At 36.6% G+C, this 19,679-nt stretch overlaps 1 protein-coding gene across 4 annotated transcripts in view; it reads left to right on the top strand.

Moving 5' to 3' along the window:
- The window catches only part of LOC103718037, a 22,033-nt gene extending 2,914 nt beyond the window's left edge, over nucleotides 1–19,119 (top strand). The window contains exons 1-11 of one of the 4 annotated variants that reach the window (XM_008806676.4): nucleotides 5,741–6,032; nucleotides 6,126–6,169; nucleotides 10,269–10,464; nucleotides 14,380–14,838; nucleotides 14,926–15,066; nucleotides 15,162–15,265; nucleotides 15,352–15,570; nucleotides 15,660–16,154; nucleotides 17,054–17,481; nucleotides 18,675–18,768; nucleotides 18,848–19,119. In XM_008806676.4, coding sequence (XP_008804898.2) covers nucleotides 10,288–10,464; nucleotides 14,380–14,838; nucleotides 14,926–15,066; nucleotides 15,162–15,265; nucleotides 15,352–15,570; nucleotides 15,660–16,154; nucleotides 17,054–17,481; nucleotides 18,675–18,768; nucleotides 18,848–18,959 — 2,229 coding nt within the window. In that variant the 5' untranslated portion in view covers nucleotides 5,741–6,032; nucleotides 6,126–6,169; nucleotides 10,269–10,287 and the 3' untranslated portion in view covers nucleotides 18,960–19,119. Of the gene's footprint in view, nucleotides 1–5,740; nucleotides 6,033–6,125; nucleotides 6,170–10,268; nucleotides 10,465–14,379; nucleotides 14,839–14,925; nucleotides 15,067–15,161; nucleotides 15,266–15,351; nucleotides 15,571–15,659; nucleotides 16,155–17,053; nucleotides 17,482–18,674; nucleotides 18,769–18,847 lie in introns of those variants that run through there. The other 3 variants (XM_008806678.4, XM_039117558.1, XM_039117559.1) reach the window with 3 other exon arrangements.
- Nucleotides 19,120–19,679: the final 560 nt, after the last annotated feature.

A 19,679-nucleotide genomic window follows, 5' to 3' on the forward strand; every position in this document is an offset into this window, starting at 1 on the left:
TTGAAGGTAAATTTTTCCTCCCTTTGTATTTGGCGTCAAGCAAACTCTGTTCTAGCTACAGCAGCAACATTGCTTTTGATTGTTTGCGAAAGTAGTCTCTCTCTCCCTTTCTCTCTCTGGTTCTTTGTTCCTGCGCAACTTGTAAATGAGCATTGATATGGTGACCTTCATTTATAAGTTCTATATTGGTGATATTAATGGTGATTATCAATTTTATAAAACAAGCAAAACATACTTCATCCTTCAAAATGAGAGAATTTTTCTAAAAAGGAATCGATCCATCTACTTCATCCTTCAAAAGGTACTGCATACTTTTTATAGTTGGGAGTATATATACTCAGCGGAAACAGAGGAGAATCAGTGGAGGAATCTTGCTTCTCTATCATAAACTTTGTCTCTTGTTTCTTTCTTCCCTCTTACCCAATCTTCTGCACCTCTTTCTACGTGTAAATTTACTTCTTCTTAATAATATACTATGGGGGGAAGCTTCTAGCTACCTCTGTTTCACTCAAAAAAAAAAAAATAATAATACAAAACAAGCAAAACCTACCAGGTAAACCTCCTTAATTTCCAATGTTCAAATGATCTTGTGGTGAGCAAAAAAATCTAGCGAAGGCTCAATTTGCTGTTGTAAAAGCAAAAAATATGTAAATTATAGAAAGTCAGTCCTTTTCAAAACATAGTATGCAATCAATTAGAAATGTTCAGGTGAGCTCCTTGTATTTTAATGGATGGGCACAGCAAACTAATGCTACGCGCCAAAGGAGGAAAAAGAGATGATAGCAGTGCAATAATGTCACACATAGTGACTTATAATTGATCCCCCACTATATTAACTTCTACTTAAGGAAGTACTTTGATGTGATCATTACGGATAGAACAAGACTGCAGTTGGTTTGGTAATAATCTTTAAGCACCGTCTCATTTGACTTAACAAGCAACATGTTCACTAGATATGTGCCTTCTACCATTCTAACCAACATGACCAGAATGCAAATTTGCTGCAACTTGATTTGCAAATCTTCCTTGTATACTTGAACATGAAATAAATAATTCACTAATAACATATTTCCCATGTTATTCTAATCTATTAACTATCATCTATTATTTGTTTTATATAAATTAAAATAGAGGTGCTACTTGTGTTGAGCTCTCCCCTCACCGCATCGACATTAATATTAATGATGGAATTTAAATTTTGCTAGCATCCACATCATCATTAATAATGTGAAAGCTATATATTGGTTGAACTAATGGAACAAAATAGCTGGTATTGGAAATATAAACGAACAATTTCACACGACTGAATAATAGCTTTTAATTTTCTATATAGACATTTTAATAATTACAAAAAAATTATTTAATATTTAAAATAAATATATCTAACATTCATAATTTATTTAATATAATATAATAATTATATGTAATAATATATACATATATATAATTCATTGTAAAAATATATTAACATCATATATGATAATTACATGGTCGTGATTTAGTTTTATGTCAAATTCAAGTCAATTGACACATCTATGGCCTTAGAATTTAGTATAATCTATATTCTAGCTTGCCCGTATCTAATTTATTCTATAACTTTAAGGAACGATTATTACAATGTAGTAATGGCATCATGGTGGTTTTGAAAACATGCATAATATTTTAAAATGTAATTTATTATACTACTATATTATATTTCAAGGACAACTCAAAAATAAATAAAAAAATTATATCCATGCTTTATAATCTAGTACATCTTTAAAATGGAGGCTTTACTTGTGCAGAGTTCTTCATTTGCTATGTAGACTCTAATATTAATGATGCGGATAATAATATACTTTGCCACTATTCAAATTCATTACTTAATATGCAAGAAATATTAATGACACTTATATTAATATGCTCGGCCATCATTAAAATTTATTGTTTAATATACAATAGAAAATTGATTATTAAAGACTTTTTATTTACTATAATTTATTATATTATCATATTGCATTCAAGAATAGTTGAAAAATTGAGAGAAAATCTTATTTCATGTATTGCACATAAAGACTCGACTTTTATGAAGTTCTCTATTCGACATATAGATGTCAGTATTAAAGACAGAGTTTCTGCTTAACAATCATTAATATTCTTACTTAATATGCAATAGAAATTTGTTTATCAAAACCTTCTATTTTTTGAATAATTTATTAAACTGCTATACTGTATTTATAAATAGTTGAAAACAAAGGGAAAAAATTATATCCCGCACATCGCAAGGGTTATATTACTAGTAATAGCTAATATACGTTGCTTTTGTCATTGATGTCTACATTATTATTATTTTTTTACGCAAACGAGTAAAAAAAAAATATAGTTTTCTTTACATTATATAGAAATAATTTTATAGTGGATGATATATTAGTATAGAAAGTTTTATAGGAGCTCAGAGTAGAGTTGGGCACTGGGCCGGGCCGCCCACGGCCCGGCACGAAGCGGGCCGTGCCTGGCACGGCCCGCTAGCTACAGTACCGGACCGTGCCTGGCACGGCCCATTTAAGGGGGCCGTGCGGGGTCACGGGTTTCTGGCCCGCGGGCCGGGCCCGGCACGGCCCGCTTCGGGCCTGGGCCGGCACGGCCCGATCTTGGCCCGCGGGCCTGGCCCGGTCCGAGCCTGGGCCGGGCCAGGCCCGGCCCGATAAAAATTAATGCTTCATAAATTTTTTTAATAAATTAATAAATATTGAAAACTAAGGATTTATGAATATAAAGCCACCTTAATGGTGGGGGGTTTGGCATAGACCCCTACCAGTTTATTAATTTAAATCAAAATGGTACATGAAGGGAGGTTTGGACCTTGGTCTGACCTCCAGAATACAATAAGAAAGGGCCGAGGTTTGGACCTTGGTCTGACCTCCAGAATACAATAAAAATGTACAATTATTAAAAATTAAGAAATCTTACTAATCATCAGTGATTCAGTGAATCAGTATTCACTCTTCAGTCTTCAGTAGTGTTTGTATCATCATCATCAGAGGATGTTGTATTATGTCCACCTTTATCTTGAAGTCTTGCCTCAGCATCCAACCAATCTTTGAAGCAGAGAAGCATCTCCACCGTTTCGTCCGTCATCCTACTTCTCTTTTCGTCAAGAACACACCGACCTGCACTAAAAGCGGATTCCGATGCTACCGTGGACATAGGCACAGCTAAAATATCGCGTGCAATTGCAGACATAACAGGATATTGATTTCTAACACTCTTCCACCAAGATAATACATCTAGATTCTCTATTTGATTTTCATCATATGCAGACTGAAGATCATTTCGTAAATAAAATTCTAGTTCACTACTTAAAGATGAAGAAGATGAAGATAAACTTGAAGCATGTGTGTGTTTTCTCTGTGCAATGAATGAAAAAATAGATGACGAACGAGAACTACTAGAAGAAGAAATAGAGGTTTGTACGGAAAATCTAGATCCACGAATTTTTTCATCATATATAGCATAAATATCATAAAGAAGTTGTTTTACCTCATTTTTAGCAGATTCAGAATCTTGATTCATATTTTCACAGTATGCATCAAGTAAAATTAGCACGCCATTTAATTTAACTCTAGGATCAAATACAGCAGCTAAGTTATGCATAGGACATATCTTGTCCCAATACTCATTCCATTTAGATTCCATTAGGTCAATAATAGGCATTAAAACATCATCATATCTATGTTCTGCAAATTTTTGACTAATTATATATGCTTGTTGTAAAAATGAACATGAAGTTGGATAATAAATACCAGAAAGAACATTGGTAGTATTATAAAAACTAAGCAAAAAATCTTCCAAAATTTTTCCTTTATTCCAATCAGTTTCAGTCAATGTAAAGCCTAATCCACGATCATTAATATATGCACTTAATAAGTTTTTATATGGGTATGCATCATGTATCATGCTATATGTTGAGTTCCAACGAGTAATTACATCAAGTTTAAATGTTTTAAAACGTTTACCATGATTTATACATAGTTCCTTAAATTCTTGAAGTCTTGATCTTGAAGCATGAATAAAAGAAACTGCATTTCTAATTTTACCAATCACATCTTGAATCATGCCCATGCCGGCTTGAACAGAAAGATTTAAGATATGACATGCACATCTAATATGCAATAAATTTCCATCTAACATAGGATGCAATGAGTCTTTTAATAATGCTACAGCAGAATTATTATTAGATGCATTATCAAAAGTAATAGACATAATTTTATCATTAATATTATATGAACATGCAGTTTGATAAATAACATTTGAAATTTGTTGCCCAGAATGTGGAAAATCAAAAGCACGAAAAGCAAGAATACATTTATTTAATTGCCAATCATTATCAATATAATGAGCAGTAATGGCAATAAAACAATTACTACCTACAGATGCTGACCAAATATCAGAAGTTAATGAAATTTTTACATTTAAAGTAGAAAGTGTTTCAATTAAACTTTGTTTCATTGCTAAAAAGTTAGTCATAGCTACTCTTCTAAATGTACGCCTACTAGTTCTTTTGTAAGCAGGTTGTAGGTTTAATTGAACATATTCTTCAAAATTAAAAGATTCACATAAACTAAAAGGTAATTCATCTTTAACTATCCATTTTACAAGTGCTTTCTTTGATTTTCATGATTATATGCAAAATTACCTACAAGTAATCCCCCTTGTATATTAAGGGTACTTTGAGTTTGAGCATGAGAATCATGCATCCTATGACTCTCTTGATGTCTTTTTAAATGCCCTGTTCCCCCACTACTACTACAACTATAAAGTTTGGCACATTTTTTACATTTAGCTTTCCAGACTCCATCAACCATAACTCTATCAAATTCATTCCATACAGCACTAGTCCTCTTACGAGAAGAGGTTTGATCTTCACTCGGTTCACTAGTTCTAGAGGAACTAGGAACATGGGGTTGGGGATTAGTTTCTTCTCCCTCAGAAACAGGAGGAATGCCAAACTGACTTTCCTCAAAAGATGACATATCTAAATTGATGAATTCAAAAAATAAAAACTAACCACAAGGAGGAATTGAGTAGAGGGTCGGAGGGCAGAGGCAGAGCTGAGATTCTGAGCTTCCTCTTGTGCTCTCAACAGGAGTGACCTTCTCTTCTCAACAGGAACCTCCTCTTGTGTAGCACTTGAACACTTGCTAAATACAAACTAAAAATTAAATTGCTAGAAGAGCACTTTAGAAAAGAGAAATAATAGTAGTAGAGAAGGAGAGAATAGTTGGTTTGGTGTGGTGAGAATGAGGGAGGAAAGGGCTATTTATAGAAGCCCCAAAATTTTTTTCCCAAAATACCCCTCAATTTAGCCGTTTTTGGACTGTTGGGAGGGGTAAAATTGGAATTTTCCCAAAATAGCCGTTGGAAACGGCTATTTTTCTCCCCCCCTCACCAGACGGGCCGTGCCTGGCACGGCCCATTTGCGCCCGTTGCGGGCCGTGCCCGACCCGGCCCGTCAATAGACGGGCCTGGGGCCGGGCCGGGCTGCCGTTCCGTGCTGAACGGGCCGTGCCCGGCACGGCCCGCTTCATAAGCGGGCCGGGCCAGGCACGACCCGTTTAGACCTCGGGCCCGGTGGGCCTGGGCCGGGCCGGCCCGGCACGGCCCGTTGCCCAACTCTAGCTGAGAGTAGGCGGCTGAGTAAAGAGAGCCGATTTGGAGTATTGACATTTTAGCGAAGCACATGATCTAACCCAACCCAACTTCTCATATGAGTCTGGTCGAATTTTACTGGGTTGGGTAAGTCGCCAAGCGCTCGGCTCGAACTCCACGCATCATCGTATATTTCGCGTCGAAAATCCTGTATATCTGCCGTCCGCATGCCCTCCTTCGAAGCCATTGTCCCGCTGGTGTAAATCGTCAAACGGCGGATCTGCATCTCAAAAGGACACTTTTGCCCTAGCGAGAGAAGGGCTTATACGTACTCGTCTTATTCCTCGCGGCTCTCCTCTTCTCCCCAGCTCGGTTGGGTGCGACGCTGGAGGGATTAAAGCATTGTGGATTCCTTGTTCTTCGCCTTTTCTCCATTCACAAGTAGATCTTTTGGGCTCTCTTTTCTGATTTTTTCATTTTTTGTGTGGTTTGTATAGATCCGATATCAAGGCGGAGGCATACCGTCGGCTCGATGGCGCTGGTGAGTTTTTTCAGATAATTAGGGTTGTTGCTATAGCATTTTTTTCTTAATGATATCAATCTTTTTTTTCTTTGGAGGCGTTAGGCTTTTAGGGTCTAAAAGATTTTTTTTTGAATATATATTCGTCTCAAGGAAGGTAGAAACAAAGAGAGTAAGATGTTTAGATGGTTACTTAATTCAAAATTGTAATTTTTATTGCAATCATATTGTCATAATTGTGCTCTCTTTGTTTGCTCCTGGAACGTTCATGTATGATTTAAAGAATCCAAATTCCTTTTGCCTGATAGTAATCTACTGTTGTTTTTGCCTTTTTCCCCAATACATTTATGTTATCCGCTAGGAATTTGGCATTCTCTTTTGTCTTGTAGAATTGGTGATTTAGGGTTTTATTTAGGGTTCCATTAGAAAATTGAGTTGTTGGTTTAATGGATTGTGTACGTGGTGCTAGATCTTGGTTTTTGTGTCATCATTAGATTCATCTTAAATGTTGTATCTTTGTATAGAAGCTCAGGGTTTTCACTTTGCAACAATTGCTAGCTGCATGGGAATCCTAATACTCAAAAATTTTGTGTGGGGCACAGATTAACTTATGATGGTCACTTTTTTGCTGTGACGAATGATATAATATCTTGTATGCCAATTTCTTTCAATCTCTTCTTTCTTTTTTTTTAAAACAAAAATTGTTCTGTTATTTTTTAACTCATGATATTTGGTATTATTTGTATTATGTTAGATTTTAGAAATTATTTTTCAAATTGCTATATGATAATTTACCTCTTTGGTGGGTGCCAACATGGTAAAACTTTTGGTTGATTTCTTGAATATTTAAAGAAATTATTCACTTTTTGATTAGATGGTCTCTTTGCCATGCAAGTAGTGTCTAGATTCAACCAGGCCCTCAATCATCCTCTTGGGTTGTAATTGCCTTGATAATTTCTTTATGTGGGATGACACCTAGCAAGCAGTCATGCAGCTTGGATAGGCTTTAAGCCTTGACACTTGTCTATGTTGCTTGTAGGCTATAACTTTTGTCTTGTAGACTACGATGGTCAACATGAATTTTCTTTTGTGTTTCTGACAACTGTTATGACACAAGGGTTTCAACTTTGTTGCATATTGCCCAAGTTTTAAGCCATGAGCCCATGACACTTAACTTTAGTACTCCTGTCTGCTGTATACCGTGATATATTGTGGATCATGTAAATTAAGATGCTACATCATTGGCCATGTTCAATGATATCTGAGATGCCTAAAAAGCTTGAAGATCAAATATTTTGGTTGCTTCTTGTGACCAAATTTGACAAATGTTGTATGGTTCATTTTGCTGAAGCCTTTGAACCTTTCAACCTCCTAAAGGTGAAAGAATCTGAGACATAAAGGGGTAGGTGGGTGGGATGAAATGTCAAAAGGAAATGTAAAATTGCAGGATCTTAGTGGAATGAAAAGTGGTGATTGGATGGAAGTTGGGGGACGTATAGGGTTGTGTGTGGAGAGTGGTGCACTGGCTGTTGGAGTTGGGATATCTGGAGACAGAATGATGGTGAATTTCAAACTTCAAACTTATTGATACAGATCATCATAATATCTCAACTTTGGTAAATATATGTGGTAAAAGGTGATTTACTTGGAAATTTATCAATTTCATTATTCCCCAATTCCCCATCCCCTGCTAGTTTCATTTCAAATATGATTGTAGTTATCATATCTTCGAGCACTATACCATCGAATGCATCATAAAATAGTTAAATAAGTCCTTAAAAGTTTATCTTTTCTTTCCCTTTGAAAACTCCTAGAATTCCAACACACGCACACACAAAAACACTTATGACAAAAGGTAGGCATCCTCCAAGGAAAATATTTTGGTTTTACTTAGAAATTGTTTTAATTTTATTGTTAATGCAAGTTGGCTTGTTTGATATGGTAAACTTTCCATTGATTTGTTTTGTATATTAAAAATGACGCATTGATAACTATATCTTATAGATTTTGCATGCTGGTAACACAAATAAGAATAGTTTCAAGCAAGGTTCACCGTCTTGGTATCGAACCCCGTACCTGTGCCATACTAGCATAGTGTCGGTACGGTATAAGATTTTTTTTTGGCGTATCGAGTGCCTGTACGCCACCCGTATGGGTACGGGTACCGAACCGGTACAATATGCCTCATACCACCCGGTTCAGGCCGGTACAACGTACCTTTGTTTCAAGGCAATTATTGTGGCAGAATACAATGGGGGTCTAGGTTGAGAAAAACAGTTCCATATGGGGCTAAGAGAGGATAATATGGTTGAGGTTGCAAACCATGATAAAAATTTAATGTTTTTCTTCGTGTTTAAGCCGCTCTCGTTGATCATGTCACACAACCTTGCCTCATGAGACTTGTTGGATAAGGTCTGCTAAATTCTTGCTCAATTTTGTACATCCCATTATAACATGCAAAGGTAACCTTGACACCTCACCCTTTGCACAATAATTAATAGCTCATTCAAGCAAAAATCATCTCAGCATCCCTTGATGCATGAACACATGTATATACTTACACCTCACAACTCCACTAGCATATCATAGAGTGCCTATTCCCTACAAAAATAGGAAAATTAAGGCTTCTCCTTCTGAATGTGTATAACCCTCCTTAATGTATCAAGAACTACTTCCAGAACATACTCTAGTTATGACTGCTTGCTGGAGAAGTCACTCACAAGTCCTAGAGTCGCCACATATATGATAGCAGCTATATGGCACTCAAGAAGCACAGTTAAACTCATCTAGCTGCATGAGGCACGAGCAGACTTCGGCGAGCAAATCTCTAGACAAATTTTGTTCTGTGGTTAGATGACAATATATGTTAACCGATTTTGAAATCTATTGATGTCAGGTATTAGCTACTAATCATTGATATGTGCATAAACTTCCAAACAAGTTTGAAACACTTAGCGTCAGCATAGGCCAGATGTGATTTAGTAGTTGTGGGAATTTTGGTTATGAGTTTTCAGAGTTTCAACCAAGAAATAAACGAGACTAGCAAGCAACAAAGAAAAGTTAAAAAAAAAGGAAAATTGAAGAAGCACGAAATTATCATAAATGGATTCATGCAAGATATGAGGTACTTGGTGTTTTTATCAGATGATAGAGATATCTGTCAAGAGCCAAGAATTCATGGTTTATAGGATCTCATCATCATAAAAAAGGATTTGGCATTAGGCTTATCAGCTCTTCTTCTTTACGGTCAAGAGAGAGGTGATGATTGCAAAGCCGTGTGAGGGATTGAGATGGAGGTCTTCAGTCGAGATTGCAGACCTCGATAAAAAGTTAGTGTTTTCTTCGTGATGGTACATCAAGTCCTCTATATGGTTGAGATTGCAAGCCTTGATAAAAAAATTGATGTTTTTCTTTGTGTCTAACCATATTATCCATCTCAGCCCCATATGGTGAATGCAGCTGCATGCCGTATCTACATGGGGGCTACTATCCAAGTTGGCGAACTGTGAGTAGATATGGGAGGCATACCACATCTTGTACTATGATGGTACATGAATGATATGGGGCATATCACAATATGTCAAATTTCTAACCTTGCTTTTCATGAAGAAAATAATTCAAAATCATTTTATTCATTATGTTCAATTTTACTGTTAGTTTTTCCTTCTTTCTTCGTTGCACTCAACTTGAACTCCATAAACAGATATGAAGGAAAATATCTGGATCTTACTTAGTTATCCTGTTCCTAGGTGAGTTCAATTGGAATAATTTCAATTATTTTATCGCATACTTTAGCTGAGCCTTGTATGGTCTCTCCCTCCACTTTTCTTCGCTCTCAGTTGTTGTGCTCTTCTGTTGTAGCATGAAATTATGGATGGATATTATGCACTAGCTTAGAGGAGAGTTTTTCAACATGCCTGGGGATGAATTTTTCCTGCTAGAATTTTATAAGAAAATATCTTTAATTTGTAGGTAAATGTAATTATATCTTTCATGCATGTGAAGGAGTATCTGTATTTTTCTACTTTTGTAAAATGCATTTTTATGTTTGTGGTTTTATTTTTCTCCGTTAAAAAAAATTTATTTTCACTCATATATTTTTTTCCTGGTTCCTATGCAGCAATGTATGTGATATAAAGATGCTGAGAAAGAAATGTAGGCTATGGTGGCCGGAGCAGCTGTTATCTTCCCAGCCCAACTCAAATCTCTTACTTTTTGGCTGGTATATATGTTCTGTAAATTCTCTCGACATCATTGTGGCTACTGCAATTTCTCCACATGAGATTTCGCCTTGCCTTCTTCAATCCAGTCTTCAGGTAAAGAAAGTTGTGAGCAATTTTAGTTCGTTTGCAGCACCTTTAGGATATGGTTCTATTTAATCTAACAATTTACTCCAAGAAATATGCTTTGATAACAAGAAAAAGGTTGAGAAACATTTTATTTATTCATCGTTAGCATCTTTAGGACATATCTGCATTTAATCTAGCAGTTTAATGGATAACATATATCTGCATGAAGCAGAAAATGTGCTTGAGTAGGATTCTTATGAGAACGTAGTTATAATATGCACTTGAGCTGCCTGTTTGCTGAAGTTAAGGAATGAACATAGGAATCAAGGTTATTATGTACTACATGCTATTGGTTCATCACCAATAATGGTATGCTAGAATGATCATAGCCAACAAGCCTTTTTAAATACATAGGTGTTTTGACAATCCTATCTGACTTCTGTCAAGACTCTCTTCATTTGTAAGGCTTTTGAAAGTCCTCAAGCACATTTACTATCTATGGTCCTTAAGATTATCTGAACACAATCTAGCACCATTATGTTAATGAGGCTTCACCAAGCTTTGTTATATGAGTATCATTTTAAATAGATCTTTAGTTCTTCATCCACGACTAGTTTGACCCTTTGCCCCTAGTTTTGCTTCGTATCCAACTTGGCATTAGATATATTGCACTTTCATATATCCTGAGGTCTCATTGGCTAGTAGCTATCACTAGCATTTAACGAGCATCTCATCTACTTGCTTTTCATTATTTTTGAATCATCTTTATTTATCCTCTAATTTTCTATATAATACAACTAAGATAATTTGTTGCTTTATCTTGTTTCTTGGCCATTGATTTCAATTTGGATGTTCTTATACACTTAAATGTGTTTTTGTTTATGCATGGATGGATATATTAACATTCTGAACTTGTTTGTTATAATTTGTTTTGGTTTGGCAAAATCTGAGTACATCTCTTAAAACATTTTTTGATAATTTCATTGCACAATTCATCTAAGCTTCGATCTCATGAACTAACATTGTCGTTGTTTAATTACATTCATTGAAGGCTGCCTTAGATTATCAATAGAGATGAAGCCTGCACAAATTGTAGTCAGTGTTTGGAACTAATTGACTTGTCTGAACTGCTGCAATGGGTAGGCCATAGGTTCCAAGTTCGACCACACGTCAACCATGGTTGAATAAAACTAGCTTTCTTTTCCCGTTAAATATACCTTTCTTACGCCATCACCCTGTCTGAAATACCTAGATCCCAAAAGCCTTCTCGTTTCAAGCCAGTGAAAGAAAAGGAGGGAAGAAAAGGAGGAGAGGGGAAGAAGGGGAGGACTTAGCTATGATATGATTATGATCCACTCTCCTCTCCTTCTCACTTTTGCTTTGGCTCCTAACACCTAACAATTATCCATTAATTCCATACTTCTTCCTATCTTCCTTATTCTTCTTCTCCACATCAGATTCTTTTCCATGAAATTGAGGTGATAATCCACCCTGCTCCCATGATAAAGGCGACAATGGTCCAATTCCTCTACCCATGGTGGTCATGGCTTCTCTTCCACAACAACGAGGCATTGGCGCAACCCATGGTGACATGGCTCATGCGGCGATAACATCAACAATGGTGACGATAAAGTTTCTCGATCTCGCTTAGAGTGGCTGGGAGGAGATCACTAAGAGGGCATGAGGAAATCATGGCAGAGGATTTTTTTCATCATTTTCTACTTACTAGATCAGTTGACTTGAGTGGGTTTGAGATCAAATGCCTTTCCCTTCGACATCTCATTTTCAGCTTTGCCTAAGTTTAGTATTATTTTTTACGTTACAATCCTCGACATTGCTATCCTTCGAAGTCAAAGCTTTATCTAGAACAACTAAAAAGATTATTTTCCATCTTTCTTTTGTTTTCCACCCTTCAGCAAGACAATCTTCTCTTCATTTTTATTTATGTAAATGATTTTTATCCAAGTTTTCCAGATAGATGATTGTTATCTGTAACAGCTAAAAAGACTGTCCATCTTTCTTTTGTTTTCCACCCTTGGACTTATGAGTAGTCTGGTTCCCTCATATTTAAGCATTTGCCGGTGTATAAATGATCATGCACAACTCTCTTTGTGTCTCTAGTTTCTGTTAAGGATTGTCTGTTCTTTGAAGTTCCAACCTTTCTCAATATACTTGGTAATAATATAATGGGCAAAGAAGTACTTAAGTCAAAGAATTGTTTGAGCATAAAAGGATTGAACATTATATTGTATGAAACCTCTATTTCATCACATATTGTAAGGAATTATTTCTTCAAATCATGGATTAAGAAACTGCCAGAACAGGATGCTACAGCTGATACCATACTATTCCAATGTGAAATTGGCACCGGTATGAGTACTAGGATGTGAAAACCCTGTGTACCAATACATATTGGCCGTATCAATGCATATTGATGGTATTGGACCAACTATTCTGGTGCTTACCGATAGTTTTTCCATTTTTTTAAGTTGTCAGTTTTAGTATGTAGCCATGAGCACCGAAACATGCCATTCCGATTGAAAAATGGTATAGGATTCGATACTAAAATTTAAAAACTTGCTTCAAATTGTTTGTACATCATTATACATTTTTAGTCCTTTCATAACATTGCTAAGCTATCGATTGTGACCTCATGCATTTTATTTTGAATTAACAAAGTTGAATCTATGGAAGTCATTTTGGAATTCCCTTCTTTTTTTCTTGCATGGAATATCTCAGGTAGGAATGAGGATGATATCTGTGTCTTCAATTGTTATTCTGGAAGTTTTAACTATGACTTTAGGACCCGACTAGCCACAATCTTCTACTTATAGTGCCAAAGCTTACAAAGAATCTAGCTTTTTAACTCCGACGCTCCCTTTGCTGCCTATAATTGTTATTATTTTTCATGGTTCACTATACCGCCTTAAATAGCAACAGCTAATGGACTTTACTTTTATTATTTTTAAATGTATTACTCTTTAGTTATAATGCTCCTAGTATGCTGCTCGCCCTAATTCCTTTGAGGACTCCCTACTTTTGCAATGAGTACTAGCACATCCACTCCTCTACTGGGAAACTAAGTTCTCAACAAAGATATATCTATACTTAGGGCGTGTCTGGTTGATGACTGGAATTGGAATGGATTGGAATGTGAATTGGAATGGCCATATTCCCCAACATGATTAGTTTGTATCTAGAATCGGAAAATCAATTAAACAGAGGAGCATTTTTGAAAAATCAATTACACAGAGGTGTATTTTTGGAAAATTAATTTTTTTTAAAAGTAAACCTAGCAGAATGAGATTTAAATATTGGGGGAGAGAGAGCCAGGATTGGATTGTGGGAGATTACAAGATTCCCATTCCCCCCTAGAATGGGAATGGGACTCCTTCCAACCAAAGGGTTGCAGTGGGAGTCACTCATTCCTATTTCCATTCCAGAGCCCAACTCCCCCCAACACGTCCCTAATTTCTCAACTATCAATAGAATTTGACTAGAAGGACTTACTAACTATAATGTAATATGATCAGAGTGAAGATTTACTCAGCGTAATTTAACTGAAACTATATCAGAATATCTGCATATGTAGTTTTCTGTAACAGTATATCTTCCAATCAACACTGAATTCAAAGAAAACCGATTTATTATGTAGATTTAGGTATCTTTTCAAATACACCCTTATATTTGATGGGGCGTGATCTATGATCAATGAAGATTTTTTTTGTGTTACCCTATAGCATCAAGAAACTTATCTTCATGGTGAATTCTATCAACAACAAATTGAAAAGCATGTTCTCCATTGTTGCATGCATGGTGAAAGTTTGCGAGCCTTTGCTCATAATTAGTCTCCTTATCAAAGGCTACATGCTTTGTCAACTCTTGGTTACTGCATGTTTTTTGTTACCAATCTCTTTGCAATGTTACCAATTTTGTCCATAGATTCAGGAAATCCTTCATTCTGTAAATGGAGCTATGCCTCTGCGACTCCAAGATTTGTCAACAATCTCTATTCTTGGACACTGCACTGCAGATTGCACTGGTAAAGTTTTGAAATTGATGGGCACCCAAAACAATGATTCTCCCAGGAAAAGCAATAGCGAGCGACTAGAATGTCCTGGAGTGGAAGAAAATTCTTCATTAAAAACTCATAGTGATGACAGGGTGAATCAACAGTGCCATCAGAAACTATTTGCAGACACATCTGATGAAAATTGTGCAAGATGGAATTGTGGTTGCAAAAAGCTAGATCAATTTACAGAACCTCACCGGCAGTCTTTTATTAGAAATGGTAACTGGATTCAAGTACTCTGTAAATCCCAAAGAATCTTGTGCAAAGAGATCCCGGAGTTGCATCACATGCATCTTAATGGCGATACATTGTCAGCACATGATGTCCACGTATGTAAGTTAAGAAAATCATCACTACTTGTTTCCAAATGGTATCTCCTTGCTGCACTCTTTATAAATTTTACTTCTATGTTTCAGCTTATAATATATGAGCTCCCAACCTATGGTCGAAATCATTTCTCTTTGAGCTCTTGGGGTTCTTCTGGGCATGTGGGATCCCCTTTCAAGAAACCAAACTGGGTAAATGAGCTTGACAAGAAACCAATGCTTCTTGATTTGGTAAGCTCAGGAGTTTTATTTGTATAGATTTATGTTGTTTCCACTGCTTGAATACTTAGCACTTAATTTCTGCATCATCAAAATCCGAATTACAGGACTCAGTTATGTTGGCACTTAACTGCGCAACGGCTGCTAAGGTACTGCTGGAGCAGCATATGGGTACCTTTGATCCTGTGATCCACTTGTTTTGGATATCCACGTAATCTCTTATTCTTGAGAAATATGTAACTTCAATAGTATCGTTTGTTTCTTTACAATTTTTTAATGCTGATTTGTTTCGCTTAGGTTGGTATCCACAGTATGGCAAACAATGGCTGTTTTGGTGGCCTCAGTTGCCACTGCTAGATACATCTTACTTCAAGCACTCTATAGGTTTCTGAGTTATGGATCTCAAACTTTCTTCTTTATCTTATCCAAGATGTTCGCTCACACGTGGAAGAACGTGCACATACGCAGTTGTCAGTTCTTGTATTGGCCAGTAATTCTTCAAGGTACTGGTTTCAGGTAAATAAAAATGGGTGAAACATCTACTAGATTTTGTATTTGGAATCTTTTGCATGTTTCTAATGGTTGCAGACTTATCCGATATGCAGTTCCCAATCAAATGTTGAATATGCACACAGATCTGCATTACGGAAGCACTTCATGTGGTCTAATGTTGCCATGGATGTTATTTTTGGTATTATTATTGGTCTAGCATTGTTGGCTAATGCTGAAGCTGTTTGCTTTTGGATTTTGATTGTGGTACGTGGCATAACAGACAATCTGTTGCGCTTGGGTTGTGTATGGTTGATGGGTGTTCCTGCAGGCTTCAAGCTGAATACTGAACTAGCAGAGCTTCTTGGCATGATTTCACTCAATGCAATTCAAATTTTCTCTACCCTCTGTTTCTTTCTAAGTACTTATCTCAGTTATTTCGTCGAGGGGCTTGCATTGTCCGGAATTGTCTTTGGCCTGACCGTACCAGCTGCTTTGTGCATAGACATGCTTAAGCTTGCAACATTGCATGTTTTGACTCTTCATTGGTTGATATCATTTCTCTATTCACAACAGATCCAGGCTTTAGCATCTTTGTGGCGCCTTTTCAGGTAACAGTAGGTGGGGATGTCTGATCCCCAGGTGCTGATAGGAGATACGTTCCATCTATTGGCATATATTCATGAACTAATGCTGCAATGAATAGTATCCTACTTTCTCAAACTTCAACAATATCATTGGAAATGATCATAATTCTTCCAGTCTCTAGACAAAATAGATATTGCTAGTGTTGCTTTAAGAAAGAAACTAGTTTTATTGTGTTTTTAACCATCTTTCAAATAATAATTGGCATATTTATGAATCTCTTTGTATCATGGCATGCCAATTGTTTTCACAAACTGATACCAGCACAGAATCCTTTGTACGCACAACCTTTATTTAATTATGGTGCACTGAGCCTCAAATGAAGTGCACCTTAACTCTTGTACAAGTTTTTAAGTATTGTTTATGTCATGAAGGCCCATATGAAAAGCATTTAAAACTTGGAAATGGGTGGTATGCATTTACAATAGTATACGAATTCATGGATATGATGAATAACTTTGAAATTGCTACAACACATGCCAATATATATGAGCGTGACTTCACTGTTGCAAATACATTAGCTGAGTGGGGTATTTGCTCCATGTCATTCTAGCAATACTCATCTCTGGATTAGGTTGCTGACATATTCACATGAAATTTACATCAATTCCACCCTTATAGCTGAGCTTGCAATAAGTTAAATCTCTCTCATTAACACAAACACATGCATGCATGAAATGGAATGATAGACTGTTAGCTTGTTAAAGTTCCATCCATTCATTCCAAATCTTTTCTATCCATCAAAACATGCATACACAGACGTACCCATGCATGCATGGAAGGATTTGTTGAGCCTTCATTATGGTTGTACTGATTCTTCTATAGCTTCTCTCATGAGCTAACTGTGCTATTTATTCAATGGCAGAGGACGAAAATGGAATCCTCTTCGGCAGAGGTTAGATAGTTACGATTACACAGTTGAGCAGCATGTCGTTGGTTCACTTCTTTTTACACCTCTCTTACTTCTTCTACCAACAACTTCTGTATTCTACATTTTTTTCACCATGCTGAGTACCACCATCACTTTCATCTGCATCATGATCGAGATCACTATTTCTGTCCTGCATGCTACTCCTTTGGCTGAAATCTTACTATGGATCGCACAAAGAAGGAGATTTCCCTCTGGAATATGGTTTGAAATCATATCTGGTCCAACTGCCTGTACTTATGCAGGTGATGGACTGTCAGGTGATTCTCTGTCATCCGATTTGGATGCAAGGAAAACAGCTTGCTTCTTCAAGGGAGGATCAAAAACTTTGGTTTCACTTCTCCGTAGTAATTATGCTACAATAGGTAAAATCCATTTTTGTCTGTCTTCTATCTTTTTTTACATAATCTGTTTCATCTAATACCCCTCAGTGGCCATCCATATATATTTTGTTGTCAAACACCTTTTTACCTGCCTTATATTTTTTCATTGCTTGTTAAAAGTTCTCTTTACAATTCTTAGCATTGTCACAGGTAAAACGTAGACACCTTTATCCCTGTCCATTTTATTGCTATATTCTTTTTTGGATTTGTCTGTGGATAGACTACCTTTTTGTCTATTGTTTCTCTCATGAAAGTCTGTGAGACGGTAGTCACAGTACTTGTGTAGCAGCCTCCATCTGTGTAGTTCATCTTTATTCTTTGTACCTGCATTATGTTTCTTGCAGGTATAACTGCTAAGAACATGGTGAAACAGTTTGATGTATCATTAATGCAATTAAAAATCAGGGAGGGGGTAATTGTTTTGCTACATGCATGTAGGTTTATCCCTTGTTACATCAAGTGAGGAATTTAAAAACAGATTTTCATGGGAAGTCTGTGATTTCCAATTTCACATTTCTTAAACTTGGTGTCTATTAGAATGTAAACCAATTTTGATAGTTTTCATTTTTCATTTTATTAAAGCTTGCATTTGTGTTCTTTTTGACTAAGGATTTTGTACTTCTGGATATAAAACAAATTAAGGTATCATCATGTTCTTTATAAATTCTATTATGAACATACACTGTTCATGGTTACTCCTCTGATTTGTTAAAAATTGTAAATTTGGTAAGATACACTGCTAGTTTAAAAATCTCTGGGCAATGCAAGTTTCTGGGCATGGCTGGTCAAGGAGGGTGCGAATGTTAATTCCCAAGAACCACTTAAATCATGTAAGATTGACATTTCGAATTATATTATGAGGTATGCTATGTTGGTCGAAGGACCAAAGTTATGACATATGACCTACATGAGATGTGGCCATCAATGGGGATTAAACATGACCAAAAAAATAAAAAGTTTGAAATGAAGCTTTGTTTGATAGTTTGTATGCTGTTCTCTTTATCAAATACAATGTACTATCAATTCCTGTGCTGGCCCAGATGGAACAGCAAGTTTTCAGGGGAAACAAGGGTGCAGATTAGTGAGTTTTAGGGAAAAGGCATTGTAATGATACTGTATCCTTGGTTTTCGAGTATTGGTATGCAAGTCGTAACACTGGAGACTCATCGTCGCAGGTAAAATTATCGCACCACATTACCGGAATATATTCTGTGGGGTCAGGCCATCCTTCGGCCCATCATTGGCATATGGAGTCCTCAGTGGTCAGAGGTAATTACACCCTTCTGTTACTCTATGCATGACATCCTGTCATTTATCTTGACTGAAAAATTCACATATTTGCCCACAGAATCCCATCTACTTTGCAAACTAGTCTGCCTCCCACATTGCCCTGGATGAACATTAACTTTCGCGAATATTGGAGGTTGTGCCATGATGCTGTGCTTTCATTCAGATTATGATGGTGATTGCAGGCTAAAATCTGCAACATCCTGACAGAATCTTGACGTGACAGATTTTGCACCATGACTCCCGCCTACTCCAATCTTTTCTATTGGTTTTTCACATTGAAGCTGCTGATTAACTTGGATTTTTTTTTTTTTTTGTTGGGTTGGGGGGGGGAGGGGGGGGGGGGGGGGCACTGACCTTGTTAATAGTATCATTTCATTCCAGAAATTTCTGAAACTCTAGCAAATTTTGTAGTTTGCTCAAATATTAGTTTTTATTTGTTTGTTGGATCAAAAATTTTGTTCTGCAATATAATTCATTGTCTTGATTCTAACTAAACTAATGGCGTTTTATGTTGCGTTGCATAGTGCAAAATCATCTGCTCAGGGATTCCTTGCTGGATATGTTAATGTACTAGTGAAGTTTGCTAAAAGATATCGAAGTCTGTTCTGGAGCATGATGATCATTGTGCGGTCATGTTCATGATTTCCTGGCTCATTAGCTAGCTGGACCTCCTGTTTGCTCTGTACTCTTGAAATCAGAAGCTGGTTGAATAAAATCCGGCAGGAATGAGCAAACAAATTTCTCTTGCCACTATACTCCCCCTAGCTAACTTATATGAAGTAGATGCAAGTAAGAGCTTGCTATTATAATGCTCAAAGTGCTGATTTCTTCCTTCCAGAGAGGGTAATACAAATTCCAACACACGGGCCTCGAAGGTATTTGTCTCAGCC

This window comes from Phoenix dactylifera, unplaced genomic scaffold, assembly GCF_009389715.1.
Source record: "Phoenix dactylifera cultivar Barhee BC4 unplaced genomic scaffold, palm_55x_up_171113_PBpolish2nd_filt_p 000241F, whole genome shotgun sequence".
Taxonomy (NCBI): Eukaryota; Viridiplantae; Streptophyta; class Magnoliopsida; order Arecales; family Arecaceae; genus Phoenix; species Phoenix dactylifera.